Source organism: Symphalangus syndactylus, chromosome 12 (genome assembly GCF_028878055.3).
Source record: "Symphalangus syndactylus isolate Jambi chromosome 12, NHGRI_mSymSyn1-v2.1_pri, whole genome shotgun sequence".
In the NCBI taxonomy this organism is placed as follows: Eukaryota; Metazoa; Chordata; class Mammalia; order Primates; family Hylobatidae; genus Symphalangus; species Symphalangus syndactylus.
The window spans coordinates 95231711-95254770 of NC_072441.2; the positions used below are offsets into that span (position 1 = coordinate 95231711).

At 40.3% G+C, this 23060-nt stretch overlaps 1 protein-coding gene across 3 annotated transcripts in view; it reads left to right on the top strand.

Annotated features, from left to right (window-relative positions):
* The first annotated feature begins 257 nt into the window (after positions 1–257).
* Positions 258–23060, top strand: part of POU2F1 (POU class 2 homeobox 1) — a 210888-nt gene continuing 188085 nt past the window's right edge. For all 3 annotated transcript variants that reach the window (XM_063625101.1, XM_063625108.1, XM_063625107.1), the window contains exon 1: positions 258–360. In XM_063625101.1, coding sequence (XP_063481171.1) covers positions 300–360 — 61 coding nt within the window. In that variant the 5' untranslated portion in view covers positions 258–299. The remainder of the gene's footprint in view (positions 361–23060) is intronic.

The following is a 23060-nucleotide window of genomic DNA, read 5'->3' on the forward strand; positions in this document are numbered from 1 at the left end:
AGAGCCGAGACGAAAAATGAAGCGACAGGGTGCCTGGCAGATTGAGGGCGCTGCTTTAGCTACCGAAGGGCCACAGCGGCCCGAAGGCGCGTGCGCAGAGCGCGGGAGGGAGGTGGAGCTCTTCTGAAGGGGCCGGGGCGAACAGAGCCGGCCTCGCGCGCCCCCTGGCGCGCGCCCGGGGAGAGGAAGGAGCGGGAGGGGGCGGAGAGGAGGGAGGAGGCAGGCAGGGCGGGAGGGGGGAGGGGAGCCAGAGCGAGGGAGGGTTTATCGACCGGGCGATTTTGGTTAAAATATTCAAAATGGCGGACGGAGGAGCAGCGAGTCAAGATGAGAGTTCAGCCGCGGCGGCAGCAGCAGCAGGTAATCATTACAGCATTTTACATATTCATATTCATACTCAACCCCGGCTCCTGCTGCCCCCCCCGCGACTTAGCATAATTTATTAGTACTCAGGATTATTATAATTAACGGCGGGGAGATGGGGGTCCGGGGAGCACGGAGCCCCCGCCGGGCGCCGAGCGGAGGGGGATAGAGGCTCGGAGCGGCCAGGCGGAGGGGGGAAGACAAGGGGCAAAGGGGGCTGCGATCCACTGCCCTCCTCCTGCCCCCGGCCCACCCCGCCGCCGCTCGCCGCCCGCCCGTCGGCACCGGCCCTCCTCCTCCGCCGGCCGCCGCCGTTGCCGCCTCCTAGCTGCGGTGCCCGAATCCGAGCGGGTCCGCGGCGGGGCCGGGGCAGAGAGAGAGGACAATAAAGACATTTTACATATTCATAGCTGCTGGGCCGGCTGGGCGCAGTAGGGCGCGGGCGGGCGGCCGGGGCCGGGCGGGCTCGGGGTGGGGGGCGTGGAGGGGGATGGAGGCGGCGGCGAGCACAATGCCGGGGAGGTGGCGGGGCCGGAGCGGACCCCGGCGGCCGGACACCCGCACGCGTCTTCCCCCGGGAGCGGGCCCGGGCGGGGGGGCGCTGCTCGCCTTGCGGGGCGGCCCTCAGGGCAACCGGCGGTGCGCGCGGGGAGAGCTCCCTGCCCGCGCCCCGCCACCGCACGGGGGTCCAAGCGGGGCTGAGCCCGGGGGTCACGGCCCCGGGCACCTCGGCCGCGCCCCACTGGTCCCCGGCGTGGTGGCCTGACCCAAGCCAGGCCTGCTCTCTAGGTGGGTTGGGGTGAGCGGTCGTGGGCGCTGCGCGGTGGCCAGGGGCGGCGGGGGTGGAGAACCCGCGCAGGGGTCTGCGTCGCCCCCCTGGAGGGTGGACTGGATTGAAAGGAGTCCTTGGGGCAAGTTCCTTCCGAGGGGATGTCCTCTGGGGCGGCCCGCGCGCCCCGGGCCGGCGGTCGGCAGCCCCTTTGCGTTGTCGGCCGGGGCTTCGCGGGCGAGTTGGGCTGGAGGTGCCTGGCGTGGTCTGACCTCCGTCTCCCTTTGCCCCTCCCCGCTGGCCCCCCCCCGTTCCCCCCATCCCCTGCGCCTGACCGGGACGCACGGGGCGGGTGGCCCTCCGGGGCCTTTAGCTCCGAGGCCCCAGAAGCGCCCAGAGGCCTCCCGAGAACTTGGATGTAAAGGGCTGCCCTCCTGCCCCAGAATGGGCTGGCCTGACAAGTTGATCGTATTCTCAATTTCCTCTCTTCTGTTGGGAGTCGGTGGGGAGGGACGGGGATCCCCCTCCCTTCTTCTGTGGCGGTGTTTTCTCGCTGGGTACTGCGTCGTCTTTACTCTCTGCTTAGCCGAACCTCTTCTCATTTGAATAATGTCTAATTCGGGGAGGTTTATATTATTGAAATGGCCGCCCGGCTTTCCCCGCCTCTCATGTTTAGTAATTCGGACCTTTAATAACAGCCACTCACAGCCCAACGCCGTGTTTATATTTTACATTCGCCCCATGTGCTTTTGTGGTTCGATATGATTCTTTTTTTTTTCCTTGGCAATCCACAGGGCTCTGAGATCAAACCCAGGCCGTGCTGGGAAGAGACGGGGGAAGCTAGGCCTTGGCTTCTCTAGCAGTTGCCTAGGCCTCATGTTCTCTGCTGCTTGATTTATTTACTAATAACCAAAATGACTACCTCCACCAACATCCACACACTTTCCCCTCCTCCGCGGGCAAAACAAACTCTCTTGGGGCTTTACCAGCATTAAAACAGCTCCTAGCTAAGTATCAACTCTGTAATGGTTTGTTTTCTCTTAAAAAGACTTTCTTATAGTTTGCAGTAGTATTGGGCCTAGAGGGAAAAATCTGTCGTGTATTTCATTTTCAGAGCCTATGAAATCTATTTTGGTTTAATCCAAATCACTTTGTTTTGGGGATAGGTACCCCGGTTGCTCCCCACTCCCATGTTAAATACTTTAAGGCTTTGTAAAGATCTGCAGTATTTTTAAAACTGACTTTTTTTTTTCCTCTAGGAGTTGTGGAGTAGCTAAATATTAGAAATTACAATTAACAACACTTTCATAATTTCTTGGTGTGGTGCTCCCTTTCTAACATCTTCATTCTAATTTAAAATGGAGCTGACGTTAATTTTGTGCTATCATTGTCATAGACTTGCTTATTTTAATTGTAGCACTACTGAAAACAAAAAATGGGGTTATGTTTTCTTTGAGTATTTGTGTCATGGTTAAATGAGTGAAAAGAGAAGAATAAACATAGGCATTGCGTTTACCCTGATCTTGGAACTTATGCTCCTCCCAGCACACCCGCCCCTCCTGTTTAAGTTGTCAGAATTGATTTTGTGTTTTATCTAGACTTAGGACAGTTGGCTTGTGAGAGGCAGATTAACTTTTACTGTTTAGAGGAAACAGTAATTTTGATTTTTGGTCTTTCTTGTGGTAAAATTTTCTTTAACATTTTTATTTTGTGTAGGAGTGTATGTGAGTGTGAGTGCGACTGGTGTTGCCTCTCATTGGTGGATGTTTACCACTGCATAGTTGAGCGAAGTATTAGAGGAGTGGGGTTTAACACTAATGTGTTAAACCTTTCAAATTATGTTAAGATATTTTGGTGAGTGGCTAGCTATGTATTTTGTGGGACACTGGTCTTCAGTTTAATTTGTAACAAAATTCTAGGTTTGATGGACTAAACGCAAGCTAATTTCAAATAACCAGTTCTCACCATTTTTCTTCTTTCACTCACAGTAGGCAGGCCCTGAATGCAGCAGGAAAAAAAAAATCTGTAGGTTTTAAGAGAACCTTCAGGTGAATGACTGCTTCAGAGACCTGAAGTATGAGGTCAGATGGACAAAAAGCAGCAATATAATTTCATGCCTTAAATAGCATATGTTTTTGCACCCGATTCCCAAGATGTGGTCAAACTGATGATGTCATTGGACAGAGGACAAGGTGCAGTTAATTTGATTTATTGTCCTGAGGTGAAGTGTAGCAGTGAAGCCTTCTCATAGGGAAACCATTTATCTCGGGACAATTTCCTTTATAGCTGCAATTTAACCACTACTGAGGCTGTAGATATTTTATACAAAATGATAAAATGTACATTGAATTTTACAAGCCAAATTTCACTGTTACAGTTTTTGTAATACAGAAGAGGATGGATGTTGTTAACTGGCCTTATATTTTGGTTCACTTTTAATGCTATTGTAAAAATTCATTTCCTCAAAATTCTCAAATGGAGTATTTGGGTTTTAGATAGATACAATCATAGAAGTGACCCATATAAATGCTTATTTTAGATATGTTTGTTGTGATGCCCCAAACTTTTATAAGAAACTGTGTTTCTTAATCAGAGCATGGCTTAGGCTAATGGAGAGACTATTTGCCTTAGAATCCATTTCAGTGAATAAAGCAGAGTTGAGAATGAGGGCTGTGTATTCTTTTAGGTGGAAATGATAATGTTGAAAATAAGGTAGAATACTTACAGGAGAGCATGTGCTTTTAAAACAGATTTTTTTTAAAAAATTGAGAATTCCTTTTGGATTTATCTTAGTCTGGACAAGTTTGTTCATTTTGTTTTGATTGATTAGTGATTTTTAAAATTGTTCTATTGCAACATAGTGATTGCACTTAGAATTTTTGACAATAGATTTTCTTGTATTTCTCATATTTTTCATTCTCATATTTTTATAAGAAATTTTCCATTTCTCATATTTTTATTTCTCATATTTTTAATTATTAGTTTATTTTAAGGCGATGATTAAAATTCCCTGAGAATGTGATAAAATTGCTTTATTTCTAACCTGAATTTGTGATCCAATTTTGTACGAGTATTTTAGGTTACTTTTGAACCCACATGAGTTTATAACCTGCCTGTCTCCTTTTGCATCTGTCAAGTAGTTTCCTGCGTATTTCTAGAAAATCCATTGTCACTGTCTTCTTTTTTTTTTTTTTTTTCCCAGACAGAGTCTTGCTCTGTCTCCCAGGCTGGAGTGCAGTGGTGCGATCTCGGCTCACTGCAACCTCTGCCTCCTGGGTTCCAGCGATTCTCCTGCCTCAGCCTCCTGAGTAGCTGGGACTACAGGCACGCGCCATGACGCCCGGCTAACTTTTGTATTTTTTGTAGAGGCGGGGTTTCACCGTGTTGGCCAGGCTGGTCTCGAACTCCTGACCTCAAGTGATCCACCCGCCTCGGCCTCCCAAAGTGCTGGATTACAGGCGTGAGCCACCATGCCCAGCCCATTGTCACTTTCTTAACTCTCCCACCTATTAATTACAATGATACTTTTGAATCAAGGTCTTGAAAATTCATGTGACAGCTTACCGTTTTTGATTTCTAAAGGACTGTTCTGCTTCCAAACCATTACTGTAAAAGCAGTTTTTAACCTCTTCCCTCAAATTAGTTTGTAATTCCTTTCATTTTGTCATTGTCAAAAATCCCAGTAGACAAGGAAAAAACAAACTGTGGCTATTATTCAGGTTCAAATGAATTCAGGTGTGTAGTGTTCTGCCATATTTTAAATTTACTATTCTCTACATCAATGGGTAGTATAAAGCAGTGTAAATGTGTTTCATTGCTGCCTAGTTTGAAGTAATTGTCAATCTGCCATTCATCTGGTTAGTGGATTTTGGAATAAGTTCAGGGCTCAAAATACTACATTGCTCTTCTCGAGCCACCAAAGATGTTTAATAGAGCCTTGAATATCTTAGGCAGGTGGTTCTAAAATAACAGAAGTGGAAATTTGTATGTTATCTTTAAGTGTTTTCTATTAAAAATTGAAATATTTGACCTGTTTCTTGAATCTGTATTGCTTCATCTTGAATTTATTTGTGTTTTTTAAGTTGGTCACTCATTTTCTTTTTTTTTTTTTTTTTGAGATGGAGTTCACTCTTATTGCCCAGGCTGGAGTGCAATGGCACGATCTCGGCTCACCGCAACCTCCGCCTCCCAGGTTCAAGCGCTTCTCCTGCCTCAGCCTCCCGAGTAGCTGGGATTACAGGCATGTGCCACCATGCCCAGCTGATTTTGTATTTTTAGTAGAGACAGGGTTTCTCCATATTGGTCAGGCTGGTCTCAAACTCCCGACCTCAGGTGATCCACCCACCTCGGCCTCCCAAAGTGCTGGGATTACAGGCGTGAGCCACCGCGCCCAGCTGGTCACTCATTTTCATGAATGTTTCCTTTGTACTTGGAAGACTGTAATATTATGTAGTAGTGATTGTCTTGTTGTTATTTTTGTTTTGTTTTTTAATGTTGAAACCCCATAGTTGTAATCTTTGCATATTAGTCTTTCAAGCACCATTAAAAATAATGTTGTGGCTGGGCCCAGTGGCTCACGCTTGTAATCCCAGCACTTTGGGAGGCCGAGGCGGGCGGATCACAAGGTCAGGAGATCGAGACCACGGTGAAACCCCCTCTTTACTAAAAATACAAAAAATTAGCTGGGCGTGGTGGCGGGCTGAGGCAGGAGAATGGCGTGAACCCGGGAGGCGGAGCTTGCAGTGAGCCGAGATTGCGCCACTGCACTCCAGCCTGGGCGACAGAGCGAGACTCCGTCTCAAAAAAAAAAAAAATAATAATGTTGTGTGACTCATTAATTTGCCTTTATATAATTGTGTTAATTACACAGTTTTTGTGATTAGTAAAGACTTGCTATGAAGCCTGATTTTAAGCAGGAATGTGTTTTTCCTAATGAAAGTGATTGCATTTGAATTTAGAACTATTCAGATAATTTGTGTTTAGGGAACAGACCAAGTCACAAACAAAACATGCCCCTTTGTGGTCATCCATGTTCTTGTTTCTGATCCCTCCTTAAATGCTAAATGCCTGAGCAAATGTACTATTTCTTGGGCGTTAAAGTTGAAAGCTGTTGATTTGATTCAGTGACGTATCTGCTTTGAATTTCTATACCCTTTCTGCATGAATTTTTTCCTTTTCCTTTTTTTGGGGTAACTTTGGGTCACCATTTTGCTTAATTCTTAACTGCGTTGCTTAAAGGATGTAAATATCCTTTTGAGTGGTTGAAAGGGATAATAAGGTTCACAGAGAATAGCAGTTTCCTTATGCATCTTTTGCCGGACATTTTTGTGCATTATTGACATTTCATAAGTAAAGATAATTGAATAACTGTAGATTTTAATTCTTCTTAGGAATAAATTGGTTTGTTTTGTACCGAAATATTTCTGTGTTATAAACAGGTGATGAGCTCTTATAAACTGTTTAAGCAGTAATAACAATGGAAACAAAAATAGCGTGAGTAGAGCTATTGCCTGACTTACTTGATCCATTTACAGTATGTTTAGAATTTGGAATGTGAGAATTGTTTTGAGTTTCAGAACTTCTGATTTGAAGATGCTCCTTGCATACAGTGCATGTGGTTATGGGGTTCTGTGTGTTTTTACCATGGGGTGTGAATTTTTTGAGCGTTGGTATCTTTGTATACTCAGTGACTAATAGAGCTCTTTTGTTTTTGGGTTTTATTTATTTATTTATTTCCAGTTAAGCAAGCACTCAAGATTTCAGTGTTGCCTACATTTGCTGACAGGACTAGTAATTGAGCAAAAGAAGAATCAGCAAACCTCTAGATTTATCAGATTATCTTTTATTTATTTTCTCTTATTTTTAATTTTTTTTAAGAGATGGGGTCTTGCTATGTTGCCTAGGCTAGTCTCAAACTCCTGGGCTTAAGCAGTCCTACTGTGGCCTCCCCAAGTGCTGGGACTACAGGCATGAGCTACCACACCTGGCCCAGATTTCTTTTAAACTACTGGAACTCCTGGACATTTATCCGGAGAGGATACATTATACTAACTTTTTTTTTAACAGCCAGTGTTCACATTGCACAAAGCTAAGTGTTTGTAGTAGCTTTACTAAGTCTTCAATATTGAAAATCATAGCAAGTGCAATTTATCACATTATTTATTTCATAATTCTTTGTAACTTTATGCTTTTTATGTTGGAATATAGAAATGGCATATGAAATTAAATCAATAATAATTATTATTATGGCAGGTTTTCCCCCCCCCGGTTGAACTTTCTCTTTGCAATAGAAGATACAAACAGGAATGGCTGGAAAATGAACAATATGCTGTGTGTTAAAAGACTCATTTGTGCTTAAACATATGATTACCTTAATGGAGTTGCACTCATGCCTTAAAGGGAATGTATTTTTATATGGAAAAGTGACTTAGGTGTTTTCTTGTTCTAGTACACTTATTTTAGTGGTCTGCTTAATGAAAAATATAGCCTTTTTTGGCTGATTCATACTGCAGCAAGCAATATTATAATTAATGTTTTAAAATAGTTACCATCCTAGTTTATAAAAGGTATCTGCTATGTACCCGGTCCTATGCCTATAGTCTTTGGGGATAACAAGGAAATATGACTGCTGTGGAGGAGTTTGTATGTTTACTTAAGCAGGAAAAATTGAAAAACAATGTATATAATTACATATTAAAATATGTAACAGATAATGAAGATCGGAGAATAGATCAGAGTGTGTCCAAGTTTGAAAGAGCCAGAGCATCCTAGAATATATTATAGCTGGGAGGTAATTTAGATATAATCTTTCCTAAAGCTTTTGCTTTACAGATGAGGAAATATTCTCACAATGGTTTAGTAACTTGCCCACAGTCACTTAACTGTTCAGTAACAGATAAGAACACAAGACTTATAACTTTCTCCCACCTCCCAGTTTCTCCTCCTGCCCCATTGCTGTCAGTCAGAGAAGGCTTTATGTAGACGGTGAGACTTTTAAACCGAGCTTTAAAGGGCAAAAAGAATTGAGAGGAATGGGAATACAGAGAAGGCCATTGAAGGGGAGGTTGTGTTCAACATTGTGATGTATAGGTAAAGAATGAGGAAGCATTTGTTCTATGTACAGGAAAGCTGTTGGAGGATTTTGAAATAGGGACTGATGTGATAAAAATGGTATGTTAGGAGTAATGTGGTGTGCAGGATGGTTTGAAATAGGAAGGGAGAGATTAGATCCATAGAAACCAGTGTATAGAGGTATTTGGTTTATTAACTAATTACTGTAGGTGCTACTAGAGATACAAACATAATTTAAAAACTACTTGACCTCAGGAGACTTTCAGTCTAATGATTTATGAAATAGATAAGCCGTGATAAAGGTGTTGAGGATATTGTCCAATTACATTACATGGAATAAGGACCTTTGGGAGAAATTCTTGCCTGGCCTTTACAGTAGAAGCTATTTGTTTTTAGTCTTATGGACACTGAATTGTCTAATTGACTTAGTTTCCTTTTCAAATCAAACTACAGTGTTTAGGTCAAATTATTAACCGGAGAAGCACATGCATAGGTAATTAGGTTTACATTTCTTTTAGCCTGATTAGTAGATCAATTTTTTGTCCATACATTTGTTTTGTATTTCTTTTATTGCTTCCATCTTTAAACTCTTTTTATCTTATGTGGGCCACCTTACATCCTTTCTGGAGCAAGGCAGGTATAAATAATATTACCATAACCATGACATAATGATAATGTCTGTATTTTTACAGTACTTTAAAATTTATAGCCACATTCTCATTTTCATAACCTCGGTCCTTTCAGGCAAGCGTTACTGTACCCATTTTATAGTTGAGTAAAATAAAACTCAGATTAAGTGACTTTCTCCAGGTCATGTGTTTTTACAAGCATTAAGTGTGAGTAATAACAAGACTTCCAGGTTAGCTATTATTTAGGCTGTGTATTAAGGCACTTTGGGGCTCTATTGTGGAAAGCTCTGAATCCTTTGTGTTGGTGTAAGAGTTTGGATTTTATTTGCTAGGTAGTAGGAAGTCACTGAATTTTTTTTTTTTTTTAATTTTTTTTTTTTGTTGTGGACAGTGCCATGATCAGAGCCCTTAAAGTGTTTAGCAGCTAATTAGATGCAAAGAGATTATCAAGGTTTTGAGTTTAGGTTATCCAGAAAAGAGCATTACCATAAGCAGATGTAGGGATGTTGGGAGAAGGAGCCATTTGGGGAGTAAGTCAGTGAATTCACTTTGACATGTCATTTGAGACATGTTTGGGTGGATCTTATTAGGTTGTAGATTCCTTGTGAAAATTGAAAATTTTTTAGTGAATTAAATGTTTGATAAACATTAATACTAGGGTTGAGATTTATGCCATGCCACTGTGCTTGTGGACTGAGTATCGAATCTGAACATTGTAAATTCTAGATATCTCATTTTGGCTTTGGGCACTGTCTTCTAAGGTTATTTCCTTCAACAATACGATGGTGATAATACCAGTGTTAGAGGGATGCTGTGGGGAGTATCAAATTGATAGCAGAAGCATTTTTAAAGTAACTCTGTAATAGTTTTTCTTACATGAGCACAGGAGTAAAATCAGGAATTTTATTACTTATGCTGCTGTAGAGAAGCAGAAGCTTTAGCAGCTGATGGATTCTGTGGGGCACCTGACTGTAGGTTGTTCATTTTTTGGTGCAGCCAGCATCTTAGGAGGAATGGACACTCCTAGTACTCTTCTGAAAACTTTATACAGTGGAGGTGTTGCATTGAAGCAAATACAACTTACCTTGATTTCAGGGCATTCTGTTATCTAGCCCCTACCCTTGCCTATGCATTCTTATCTTTACTACTTCCTTAAATAGCATGACTCAACAATTCCATCAAGGAAGTTCCCTTATTGTCCATTTCTACCACAAATACAGCATATTATCAGATTTTAATTTTTAATGAAATGTCCCTAAAATTTGAAGATCTATCTTGGGAGGATGGCTATAATTTATCCTGAGACTTGCCTGAGCCTTTCTCCCATTACCATCCTTACAACCCCAATCCCAATTTGAGACACATGACCTGAAAGTGCACCCAGTGTTTTGGTCAGGCCAGTGTGTTTGGGACATTGTGTGAGAACCTTTACTCACACTTTTTCCTCCAGTGGAAGGCCATGGTGTATGGTATGGTAGAGTGAAAAAAGGTACCCGGGGGTTCAGAGACCTGGCTTCTCTGTCACTAATTAGCTTTGTAACTTTAGGACAAGTTACTTCACCATGGATTTTTTTTTAATTACACTTGTAAAATAAGGGATCTCAAACTTTTAAAAGCCTTTGGTGTTCTTTTTTAAAGGCAAAAGTGGAGCTGTTCTGATTAAAATTGGATATTGGAGCAAGAAAAGCATTTTCCTCCCCCTTTCCACAGTAGCTTTTGAGGCACTTTCACAGGATCCTTAGGACTTCTGCTGGTCATGACTTGAAAACTTTTGTCCTTATTTATCTTAAGGGACCTGTCTGTCCATTTCTTTGTCTCCACAAATAGCCATCTGTTAAATCTGAGCTCCTGTCGTACTTTCTCTGAGATTAGCACTTAATTTGTGTTCAGTTACCCAATTCAGCACTTCATTATAGACAGTCCTATTTTCTTCTCTAATTGATTATGTAAGTAAATCTTGTCTAAGAGCCTTGAGTGCAGGAACATATTGGTAGGGGCAGAGTAGGCCTAGACATTTAACAACTAATGAATGCTTGGTTGATGGAATTAGTGGTTCTCAATCTTTGTCACCATGGGTGACAAGAATCACCCATGGAACTTTTTCAACATAAGAAGGCCCAACTTCTAATACAGTAGAGGTCTGAAAATCCATACTTTAAAAAAGCTCTACAGGTGATTTGATAACATTAAATGATTACTTGTTGCACTTCAAGATTATTTATTGCTTAACATACCTTGAATAATGGTTTTCAGTTAATGCACCAGAAAGGCCCTATACTGGAAAGACAGACTGAGAATTAGGAGACTTGGATCCTTATTCTCCTTTTAGCATTAACTATAATAGCTTTCTGATCCTGAATAAATCACTAAACTTTTCCAACCCATAGGATTCTTATTGATAAAATTATGGGCTGGGCTAGATAAATAGTTTTCATACTTTTTTTTTTCCTTTTTAAACCGGAATTATTCAGAAACATCTTTTGGGTGAAGACCAGTAAATATAACGTATATTTTTATCAGTTCAGCTTTCATCTGAGTACCTGAAGATTTATTAAAAATACTCAGCGCGAGGCTGCACTGCCACCCTGGGCAACTTCGCCAAGGCCACCTTTGATGCCATTTCTAAGACCTACAGCTACCTGACCCCCGACCTCTGGAAGGAGACTGTATTTACCAAGTCTCCCTATCAGGAATTCACTGACCACCTCGTCAAGACCCACACCAGAGTCTCCGTGCAGCGGACCCAGGCTCCAGCTGTGGCTACAACATAGGGTTTTTATACAAGAAAAATAAAGTGAATTAAGCGTGTTAAAAAAAAAAAAAAATACAGAACATGATAAGCTTGGTCCTGTCCTAGTAGGAGAGCTAAATTTTATGCAGTAGGTAGTACTGAAGATGGGATTTACACTTTAAACTTGAAACATCCTATTAGAATTCGAATGAACAAAGGTAGTAAGCTTATCAATAATTGTGGTACTCAGTGTGAATAAAAACTAGATTATGATGAACCAATATGGCCAGTCTTTCTGCATTCATTTAATTCAACAAATATTTATAGAGCTTCTGCTCCTTGTAATGTACTGAGCACTGGTGGTAGAGTAATGAATAAGATACCATTTCTGCCCTCTCAAAGTGTATATTGGTCTGTTGGGGAAATCATATATTAAGTAACACTGGTTGTAGTTTAATGAGTAGAATACGGGAGGTTTGAAGTACCCCAGGAGGATAAGGTGAGGACTGTTAATCTAGACAAGAGGATTTGGGAAGGGGAGCTCTGAGGATATCATGTTTACAATGAGATGTGAAAGATGAATAGGAATTAATCAGTTCAAGGCCTGGGAGTGAGAAGTGGGATTGAAAATGTTCTGAGCAAAGGGAACACTATGCAGACATCTCAGAAATCCCTCATTATACATAGGGGCATACCACAAGGGGATTGGTTCCAGGATTCCCCACCCGTGCCTCCTCCTTCCCCAACACACACACACCAATATCAAAATCTGCACGTCTAACTCCTGCAGCAGGCCCTGTGGAACCCGAGTATGTGAAAAGTGTGCCTGGCCCCTGGGCCTCAGAGCCCCTGTGAATATGAGCTGTTTGCATCCCGTGAATTCTGTATTTTTAATTTGCGTGTGATTGAAAAAACCTGATTTAAGTGGACCCACACAGTTCATACCCATTTTGTTCGAGGGTCAGCTGTACAATCATGTACCGCATACTGACTTCTCAGTCTATGGACCAGTATACAACGGCAGTCCCATAAGATTATAACAGAACTGAAACATTCATATCTCCTAGTGACATTGTAATGATCCTGACCCTGTGTGAGCCTAGGCTGATGTCTGTGTTTGTGTCTTAGTTGTTAACAAAAACATTTAAAAGGTAAAAATTTAAAAAATTTAAATAGATAAAAGCTTATAGAATAAGGATATAAAGAAAAATTTTTTGTACAGCTGTACAATGTTTGAAACTGTTATTACAAGAGTCAAAAAGTTTTTAACATTTTAAAGCTTATAAAGTAAAGTTACAGTAGGCCGAGCGCGGTGGCTCACGCCTGTAATCCCAGCACTTTGGGAGGCCGAGATGGGCGGATCACCTGAGGTCAGGAGTTCGAGACCAGCCTGGCCAACATGGTGAAACCCCATCTCTACTAAAGATACAAAAATTAGCTGGGTGTGGTGGCACACACCCATAATCCCAGCTACTCAGGAGAGGCAGGAGAATCGCTTGAACCCGTGAAGTGGAGGTTGCAGTGAGCTGAGATCGCGCCACTGCACTCCAGCCTGGGTGACAGAGTGTGAGACTCCATCTCAAAAAAAAAAAAAAAAGTTACAGTAAGCTAGTTAATTTATTATTGAACACAGACTTTTTTTCTTATAAATTTAGTGTAGCCTAAGTATATGGTGTTTTTAAAGTGTATAGTAGTGTACAGTAATGCTGTAGGCTGTCACATTTGCTCACTCGTCGTTCATTGACTCACCCAAAGCAACTTCCAGTCTTGCAAGCCCATTCAGGTAAGTGCCCTCTACAGGTATACCATTTTTAAATCTTTTATACCATGTTTTTAACTGTACTTTTTCTATGTTTAAATATTTTTATTTTTTAATTAATTTTTTTTTTTTAAATAGGGTCCAGCCCTGTCACCCAGGCTGGAGTGCAGTGGTGCAGTCACAGCTGACTGCAGCTTCTACCTTCCAGGGCTCAGATGATCCTCTTACCTTAGCCTCCTGAAGAGCTGGTACCACAGGCGCACGCACTCATACCCAGCAAATTTTTTTTTTTTTTTGTAGAGAGGGGTTTCACCTTGTTGCCCAGGCTGGTCTTCAACTCCTGGACTCAAGCAGTCCTCTTGGCTTGGCCTCCCAAAGTGCTGGGATTACAGATATGAGCCCCTGTGCCTGGCCTAGAGATTTTTAAATACACAAATACTTAACATTGTGTTAGGATGCCTGCACTACAACAGTAGAGTAACATGCTGTACAGGTTTGTAGTCTAGGAGCAACAGGCTATACCATACAGCTTAGGTATATAGTAGGCTATACCATTTGGGTTTGTGTAAATATGCTCTGTGATCACACAACGACAAAATCGTCTAATGACATAGCATCGTTAAGTGATGCATGACTGCACATACAATTCTTGAAACTAATGAAAACACAGCACTTTCAAGGAACCAAAGTTCAGCATAGCTGGTTCAGGAAGAATGAGATTTAGCTGAAGAGCCAAAGATGATTTTCATATTATGAGGCTATTTGCATGATCTTTGTACTTTTTAGCGACAAGTCCACAGTTGGAAATTGTGGACAAGGTTCCATACTTTTCAATAAATATATTGATTCCTAGTAACAACAGCAATAACATTTATCAAGTCTTTGTGCCAGTTATTGTACTAAATGCTTTACATGCATTTATGTTAATTACAGTGACTCCCATGTGGTGTGTATTGTTATCCTATCTTTCAGGTTAGGAAACTGAGGCTTAAAGAGGCTAAGTGGCACGCCTAGGTCTCTGTTTTGATTATGGCAGTAGGCAGTTAAGATCATTATCAGGCTCTTACCCATTAATTTCTGCTTCAAGCCGGTGGAATGATGAAGAATATATCAAGTGGAATTGGGGGATTGCAGAATTTCCACTGTTGGGATCTATAGATTTAACAGCTGTTATTCTGAGTTTAACCTCAGTGTTTTGTAAAGTTCCCAGGTCCAGATTGTGTGCTGTAGAATCAATTGTGCATTCTTATCTCTGTATTGCATTTTGGAGACACAGACAATTGATTATCAGATCTAATGTTAACTTAGCTTTCAGGATTTCTAGATGCGGACTGTAAAGGTTTTTGAAGTTGGTTGTATGCGAACTGCTGATCCTAGTAACCCATAAATTCTGAACATTTTGGGTTTTTGTTAAGAATTGTATTTTAGGGTAGGCTTGGTGGCTCATGCCTGTAATCCCAGCACTTTGGGAGGCTGAGGTGGGAGGATTGCTTGAGACCATGAGTTTAAGATTGGCCTGGGCAACATAGCGAGACCCTCTCTCTGCAAAAAAATTTAAAATACTAGCCAAGCATGGTGGTACTTGCCTATAGTCCTAACTACTCTGAATGCCGAAGCAGGAGGACCTCTTGAGCCCAGCAGTTCCAGGCTGTGATGAACTGTGATTGTGCCACTGTACTCCAGCCAGGATGACAGAGCAATACCCTGTCTGTTAAAACAAATATATATGAAACTGAAGCTAATTGCACATGTTAACCTTGGGATAATTTTCATCTGGAGCAGCATTTATATTTTTTTTGTGACCCAGTTGGTGAAATAGAAAATTAGGATTTACTCTGTTTACATGTTATTTTGATAAAAACATAATTTAAACTATTTCAATGTTCTCAGATGAGTTGTGACTTAAAATTAATATGCAAGCAAATAATGCAAAAAGGTGGATTTGTTTACCACTTTTTACCAACCACTTCCTTTCCCCCCTACCAAGCTGTTACTAAACTAGGGCTGTAGCTTTCAGTTGAGGAAACATGACGGTTGATTATTGTTTCTAATGAGAAGAATGCTATTTCATGGCATTGGTTTCCAGTCATTCACACCTCATTTAATCATGCCCTGCATCACCTTGTTGAGTTGTTAATGCTGTTTGTTTCTGAATTTTTCTTTTACACTACATTGCCAAGTCCCCCCACCTTCCTCTTCATAGTGCTTTCCCTCCCCTCTGAGTACTTGCTTCTTCATGCTCTGGCCAAGGAGAATGCTGTTTTGGCAGACTGTTTTATACATATACACTTAATATGCCAATCATCATTAGTTAGAAAGGAATTGGTGAAAATGCTCTTATGTTATGAGAGACATCTTCAACATCACTATAGTCTGAGAAAGAATTAACAATTTATGAGTGTTGCTGGAAAGTATGATTTCAGGCGATTAGACTATAGTGGCAAAGCCATTGTCAGCTTATGCTGTTGGAATCACATCTTAGTAGTTACATAATGCTATCAGGACCAGTACGAGACTGGTTTGGTGATTCAGCCCATTTCCTGGGATTTGTTCCTATGTATTGCAGACAGATGTCCACTCTTAGGTGTGCATGCTCCTGTCATGCATGTACACATAATTTTTAAAAAAGGAGTCATAGTGCATATCCTATTATATACTTGCCACTTTTCTCCCATGGCTCTCTATTCTTTAGTTCACTCATTTAAATAAGATAAACATTTTAATGAAATCATGTTCTTTGCAGTAACATGGATGGAGCCGGAAGCCATAATCCTAAGTGAATTAATGCAGGAACAGAAAGCCAAATACTGGTTTGGTCTGTTCTGCTGAGACCTAGAGGAGGAGGCTAGTCCAAAATAGTAGTCTCCCATAAACTTTCTTTAACAGAATATACACATTTAAAAATTTTGTACATGTTGTCAGGTTGCTTTTAGTACCTCTATATTTTTTATCTACAGTATTTAATAGTGTCAGTTTCTCCTGCACTGTTAACTGTTAGTCTTTTAAATTTTTCCTAGGTTGATGAAAAACACCTCATTGCTTTAATTTTAATGTTTTTACTCTAATTTGGACATCTTTTTTTTTTTTTTAGACAGAATCTCACTCTGTCGCCCAGGCTGGAGTGCAGTGGTGTGATCTCGGTTCCCTGCAGCCTCCACCTCCCAGGTTCAAGCAATTCTCTGCCTCAGCCTCCTGAGGAGCTGGGATTACAGGCGCCTGCCACCATGCCCGGCCAATTTTTGTATTTTTAGTAGAGATGGAGTTTCACCATCTTGGCCAGGCAGGTGTTGAACTCCTGACCTCATGATCCACCCGCCTCGGCCTCCCAAAGTGCTGGGATTACAGACATGAGCCATCGCGCCCGGCTGACATCTTACTATTAAATTTTTATTAAATTAAATCTTATTAAATTTTATTAAGTATAAAATCTTTTATCATTAGTTTTCAAATGTACAACAATGATTTATTTTTCCTGTTTGGCCGTTTCAGAATTCTTGTAGTTTTCCTGAAAATTTATGACTTCTTAAATATTCTCCTTCCACGTGTGCCTGCCCCACCTCCTTCCCCGCAGCTAATTCCTATTCCTCTTTGGAGAAGTAGCTTAGGGATGCAAGTGGAGCTTGGATCTGTCTACCTGTCAGTCACATGCTTTACTTGCATCGCACTATTAGCTATTCATTTATAGAGAGGGGATGGTTGCAGAGTCTGGGCAGGGATGGGTCAGCTGTGGCACTGTGGTCCTGGAGAGTCATACCCTACTCTTGCACAAAAATGTTTCTCTTAGCAGAGAACTGGAGTGAACATACTTTTTTTTACTCTGCTTTCTCTAAAGGCATTTTTAATTTTTAAGTCAAATATATGGGAGGTAGGGATAAAGGAGAAATGGAAAGATAATACAGTTTTAGCAGTCTAGGGGTCTGTTTCCTACACAAGGGCTTGGAAATGATAAGACTAATCCTGAAATATTTTCAGTGCTGGATTTCGCCTAACCTCCTAGCAAGCTTGGAATTCTCTGGGACTTGGGGAGCAAGAAATTTAAGGAAGCTGACAATAAGGAGGAAGGTATCTAACTTCTGAGTAGAGATGGCTCGATGGTGATGATACTTGCGAACTAGGGTTAACATACAGCAGTGACAGCATTGTAAAGTCTGTCAGTGGTGAGAAAAGATGACAGTGACCTTGAAGGAGAGAGGCTGTCTAACGAGAACATACTTATGCGTGTTGGGGAGTGTAAACGCCTACCTAGACTTTCTGCTGGGTTATTTAGAACGTTGAGAAGTTAATTGATGCAGATTGTTGCATGCATAAGTTTTTTTCCTACTATTTGGCATGGACGAGGAAAGAGCTCAGAAAAGAAACAGGTTACAGTAACAGCCCTGTTGGTCTTCTTTGTTGTTTTTCCGGTACCCTTTGGCCATTTTTATCAAGTAATTTTTGTGTTTTCTTTTTCAACTGTCAGTATGTTATTTTTACCATTTTGAGTGATGTCTGTGGAATAAGAAATGTTTGTAAATATTTTGTGACTTACATGGTAAGCTTGACTAGGTTTACACAAAGTCATTTTGTACTACCATTTGTCTGATTTCTACAAATACATTATTTGGGGGTATTCTTTAATTTTTCTTTCCCCTTTTGTCCTTAATTCCTCTTCCCCTGTTCCACCAGTTAATTGAGTTACTGGTTTTATTTTTTAAATCCATATATATATATAAATCCATATATATATATATAAATCCATATATATTTATTTATTTATTTATTTATTTACTTATTTTTGGCAGAGTGTTGCTCTGTCGCCTAGGCAGGAGCGCAGTGGTGTGATCTCGGCTCACTTCAACCTCCACCTCCAGGGTTCAAGCGATTCTCCTGCTTCAGCCTCCCGAGTAGCTGGGATTATAAGTGCGTGCCACCACACCCGGCTAATTTTTTTGTATTCTGAGTACAGATGGGCTTTCACTATGTTGGCCAGGCTGGTCTCGAACTCATGACCTGAAGTGATCTGCCCACCTTGGTCTCCCAAAGTGCTGGGATTACAGGTGTGAGCCACCACGCCCAGCCCATATATTCTTAAAATCCTTCTTCTCCCTTGATTTCTCATGTGACCTTTTTTCTGATCCCTTAAATTAAAAAAAATTTTTTTGAGATGCATTAATGTAAATTTTATCCATTTATTCATTTGTTTCATTTTGTCTCCCAAGTTGGTTTATAGAGATTTATAAACTATATGGCAAGAAATGCAAAATAAAAATATAAAAGACCTAATATAAAAATCTAATATTTACTTCCAATAGGGCCCAAATACTTCTATAAACTTCTTAGTAGATGATGCAAACAAGGACAACTTGGTCAATTTATGCCCATAAAATTTGAAAACAAACAAACTTTTAAGAAAAGCACAACAATTCCTGGTACTAAGATCAGAAGGAAACTTCTCTTCAGAGGCCTTATAAACAGGACCCTATGTAATGTAATAAACAGTGCCCTCAACAGTCTTCCTACTGTGGACACACCAACAAATTTCAGAATGCCCTTCTATAGGCCAAATACGTCATACCAGAGCACCTTCATTAAGGCAGTTAAATGGTGGGAGATGAGGATATTGGGTGAGGACTGTTCAAAATGGTCTGACCTAAAAAGGGAAAAGATTTTGGAATAATTAGAAGAATGGAGATACTGCATATTCTTTAGGCAATCTTCCATAAATACCTGTTTTGTTCACAGTTAGTACAAGGTTACTGGCATAGGGTAGGTTATCAAGAAATGTTTTCACAGTAAATACTGGGTTGCATTGGGTTTGAAATTACATTTGTTGGTGCACATCATTGAAGGTGGAGCGATAAGATTTTCATGTTGTTCAGGGAGACTAGTTGGCTACTCAGATGGCTGGCTAGAGTGTACTTTGCCCTAAACAGTGCAGGGCACATCCTGAAAAGTTTTGTTCTCTAGGCTCCCCTTTCCTATTCTGAATCCAGGCACACACTCTAAAAATCTTTAACCTTTAATCTTTTCTCCACCATTCTTTTTTGTGTATGGTATAAGGTGTAACCCTGGCAAACTTCTTTTCCTCCCAGATGGACAGCCAACTGTCCTAACACTACCTGTCCCTTCTACCAAAAATGTCAGTTTCAGTCATTCAGTCATTTAACCTAGTGTTCTTTTTCTGACATACCATTTGTCAACTGACAGAAAAAGAACACTAGAGTAAATAGTCTACTTTAAAAGTATTTTTAAATAAGGAGATACAGTTTAAATTTGGAATATCTGTGAATCTTCACTCCCCATATCATTTTTTGCCATGCTATCAAGACGTAATTAACTCCTGGTTATAATAAATACAGTGCTTATCTGGTATAGATGCCACCGCTTTACAAGAGTAAAAGAACATACATAAAAGTGCTGTCCATGGGCAGCAGTTCAAGGGGTAATTTTAATTCGTACCACAGGTATACATACACATTGTAAACTGCTTTAGTGGCTTAATGGTTGTATTTTGACATTGTAGTCAAATTTGATACTCCCACCCCAACCCTCACTTTTATGCTCATTCTAGCAAGTGCTGGGAATGCTAAAAGCAGAATACATAGCCTCTTGAACAACAATATACTTGAAAAGTGATCACTTTAATACAGACGTGAAAGTTTCCTCTCAGCATTAAGCTAGAGTTTAGGTGCTCGGAATGGTTGAAATTGACACTTTAGGTAGAAGGGCCAGGTGGTGTTGGGACAGTCGGCCGGCCATCCATTTGAAAAACAGAAAAAATGTATGTCAGGGTTATACTTTACACCGTACACAAAAAAGAATGGTGGAGAGATTAAAGATTAGACTGTTCAAAGAAAAACTCAGAAAAATACTAAGACAAAAATACAAATAATTTTTATTTAGTTTTAGGGATGGAAAGGCTTTTTTTTTTTCTTTAAGCTATGAATAGGACTTTATGGAAAGGCTTTTTTGACATGACACACAACTCAAATGTCATAAAAGGAAAAGATTGATAGATTTAACTATATAAAATATTTACGGTTCTGCCTTCTGAAAGACTCTACAAATAAAATTAACATAGTATATGGTAGAAAAGTATTAGCCTGTATGGAACATAGAGGGATAATTTTTCTTACTATATCAAGTTCTCTTAGACATTAGTAGTACATAACAAATATCCCAGTAGTGGAAGTGTGTGAATAGTCAATTCATGTAGAATAAGGGCTGTGAAGATATGAACCCTGACTAAAAGCCTCTGCTGTAAAGACAGAACCTTCTTTAAGTCCGATATAAAACAAAAGGATGAAGAATTACAAAATGTATGCTTTGGTATGGCAATGAAGAAATTAAAATATTAGAAAAAAGAATAGAGTTGAATACTGGCCATTGTTTTAGAGGTAATTGAGGAAGCGTTTTTTATATGCTTGTGGGTAATTTTACTACTTTAAAGGTGGAAAAAATATGTAAAATAATGAAATAAATAGAGAAGGGATTCCTGCTGTTCCTGATTTAACACACAGGACAACAGATAAATGATGATGAGCTTATACTTAGCCTAAGTTTGTGTGGAAACTGTTAGTTTCTTCCAAGATAAGTGTTCCCTAGATAACTGAAAATCTACTATTGTTTTAGTTCACTTTTTCTTGTGCTTCTGCACAAGCATATTTAATATATGCCTTTGGTGTCCCAGTGAAGTTCACCTTTTACAGTTGGTTTGAAGCCCTTCCCTAGAGGTTTGCCAACATTATTTCTATGTGGAAATCCATTCAGAACCCAGCTTCTGAAACCTTTGCTTTGGGGACACCTTGTTCTGTAATGAAATTATCTGAAAAGGCGGGGCGCAGTGGCTCCCAGCACTTTGGGAGGCTGAGGCGGGCGGATTACCTGAGGTTGGGAGTTCGAGACTAGCCTGACCAACATGGAGAAACCCTGTCTCTGCTAAAAATACAAAATTACAAAATTAGCCTGATGTGGGGCCGCATGCCTGTAATCCCAGCATACCTGTAATCCCAGCTACTCGGGAGGCTGAGACGGGAGAATCGCTTGAACCCGGGAGGCGGAGGTTGCCGTGAGCCGAGATCACACCATTGCACTCCAGCCTGGGCAACAAGAGCGAAACTCCATCTCAAAATAAATAAATAAATAAAAATAAAGAAACTGAAAAAGTTCTCACTCAGGAGATAACTCTCCTCTCCTACTTTACACATCTTCCTCTCATTTGCCAGTGTAAAGCAATAACCTTAGCAGAATGATGTCTTCTGTTATAACCTATTTGTCTTCTTAAGGACATGACTCAAAGAGGTCTATAGAATCTTTTTTTAGTGCCAGGTGAAATAACTAAATATTTTGTTTTAAAAGGAAGGAATTAATCAGGAACCTTGATTCTAGCTACTATTGGGCTGTAAACAGTGATGCCAGCAAAATGTTACTTCAGCTGATGAAGTGATGCTGTTTTGAGAATTTGAAAGCAATTTTTCAATGGATAAAAAAATTGACAGCACAATTTGTTGCATGTGATGAAGGATTAATCAGCATACACCTTCACTTGTATTAGCTTAAGATGGAATGGTTCTCGGCAATATAAAATAACAAATTTTCCAGTTTATTTTTATTACTGTACTTGCTTGTTTATAATATTAGGCATATTAATTAACACCTATTAAGCCCATTTGGTATGCTAAGCACTATTCTAATGTTTTACATGAATTGTCTCATTTAATCTTCACGTCAACACTTATGATGTAGGCATCATTGTTACGTGTTTTATAGGTGTAGAAAACTGAGGTACAACGAAGTTAGGTAATTTCAAAAAGTTAACAACTGGAAAGTGGTGGTGTTAAAAATAATTTAAGAGTTTTGATTCCAGTTTTCATGCTAACTTTAGTTGACTAAAGGAAGGACACATTATTTAATTTAATCACAAACACAGCTATGTGAGGAAGGATTTTTAGAGTTCTCGGAGCCTAAGTTTTCTTAAATGCCTAAAACAATGCTTTGGTTAAGGAAGATATTTATGGTAGAAATGCTTTGTTACTGCAAATTGCTTTTATCAGGATTTTGGACCTAAGTTACCTGTTGGGTGCTAAAATATTTTTAAAGATGATGAAGCATCCAAGTGCTGCTTGTTCATCTACACTTTTATTAAGTAATTGTGAACATTAATTATGGTTTAACTAAGAAGCACCAATATTAATACTTTTGGTTTTCAGAGTTTGCAAGGCCGCAGGCAATTTTGAGTTGTTCGGCCCGTTTAGTGACAGTCAAAAAATAAATGCTATGCATGAAAATTTCAGCACTATGAGCAGTGATAGAAGAGAATCAAGAGGAAGTGGATACCTTTGGAAAGTGTGTGTGTTTCCTGTTACAGACACATAGAAGGACCTGTTGCCTTTGATGATTCTGCAAAGCTATAAAGCTGGTACTTGAAAAACATAGTGTAAGAAACCCAAATCACAGAAAGACTCTAAGAACAGCTTTCTCACCATGGTGACGCATTGAAGCACTAAGTGTTTGAGCACATCTCACAGGATGATCCAGCTATAGAATTGACAAGATTTTGCCCTGAGATAGTTGAGAGAAGCAAATGTATGCTTTCTTCCATGGCATAATTTTACCTATTTACCTTTTATGTAAAATTAGCCCGAATCAGGAGTCACAGCTTAACCTGTTTATATGGGTGAAACTTTCCATATTGTGAGATGTTGTTTTTACTAGCAAAATAACAAGAAATGAAGAACCTTCCAGAGTTTGTAACTTACT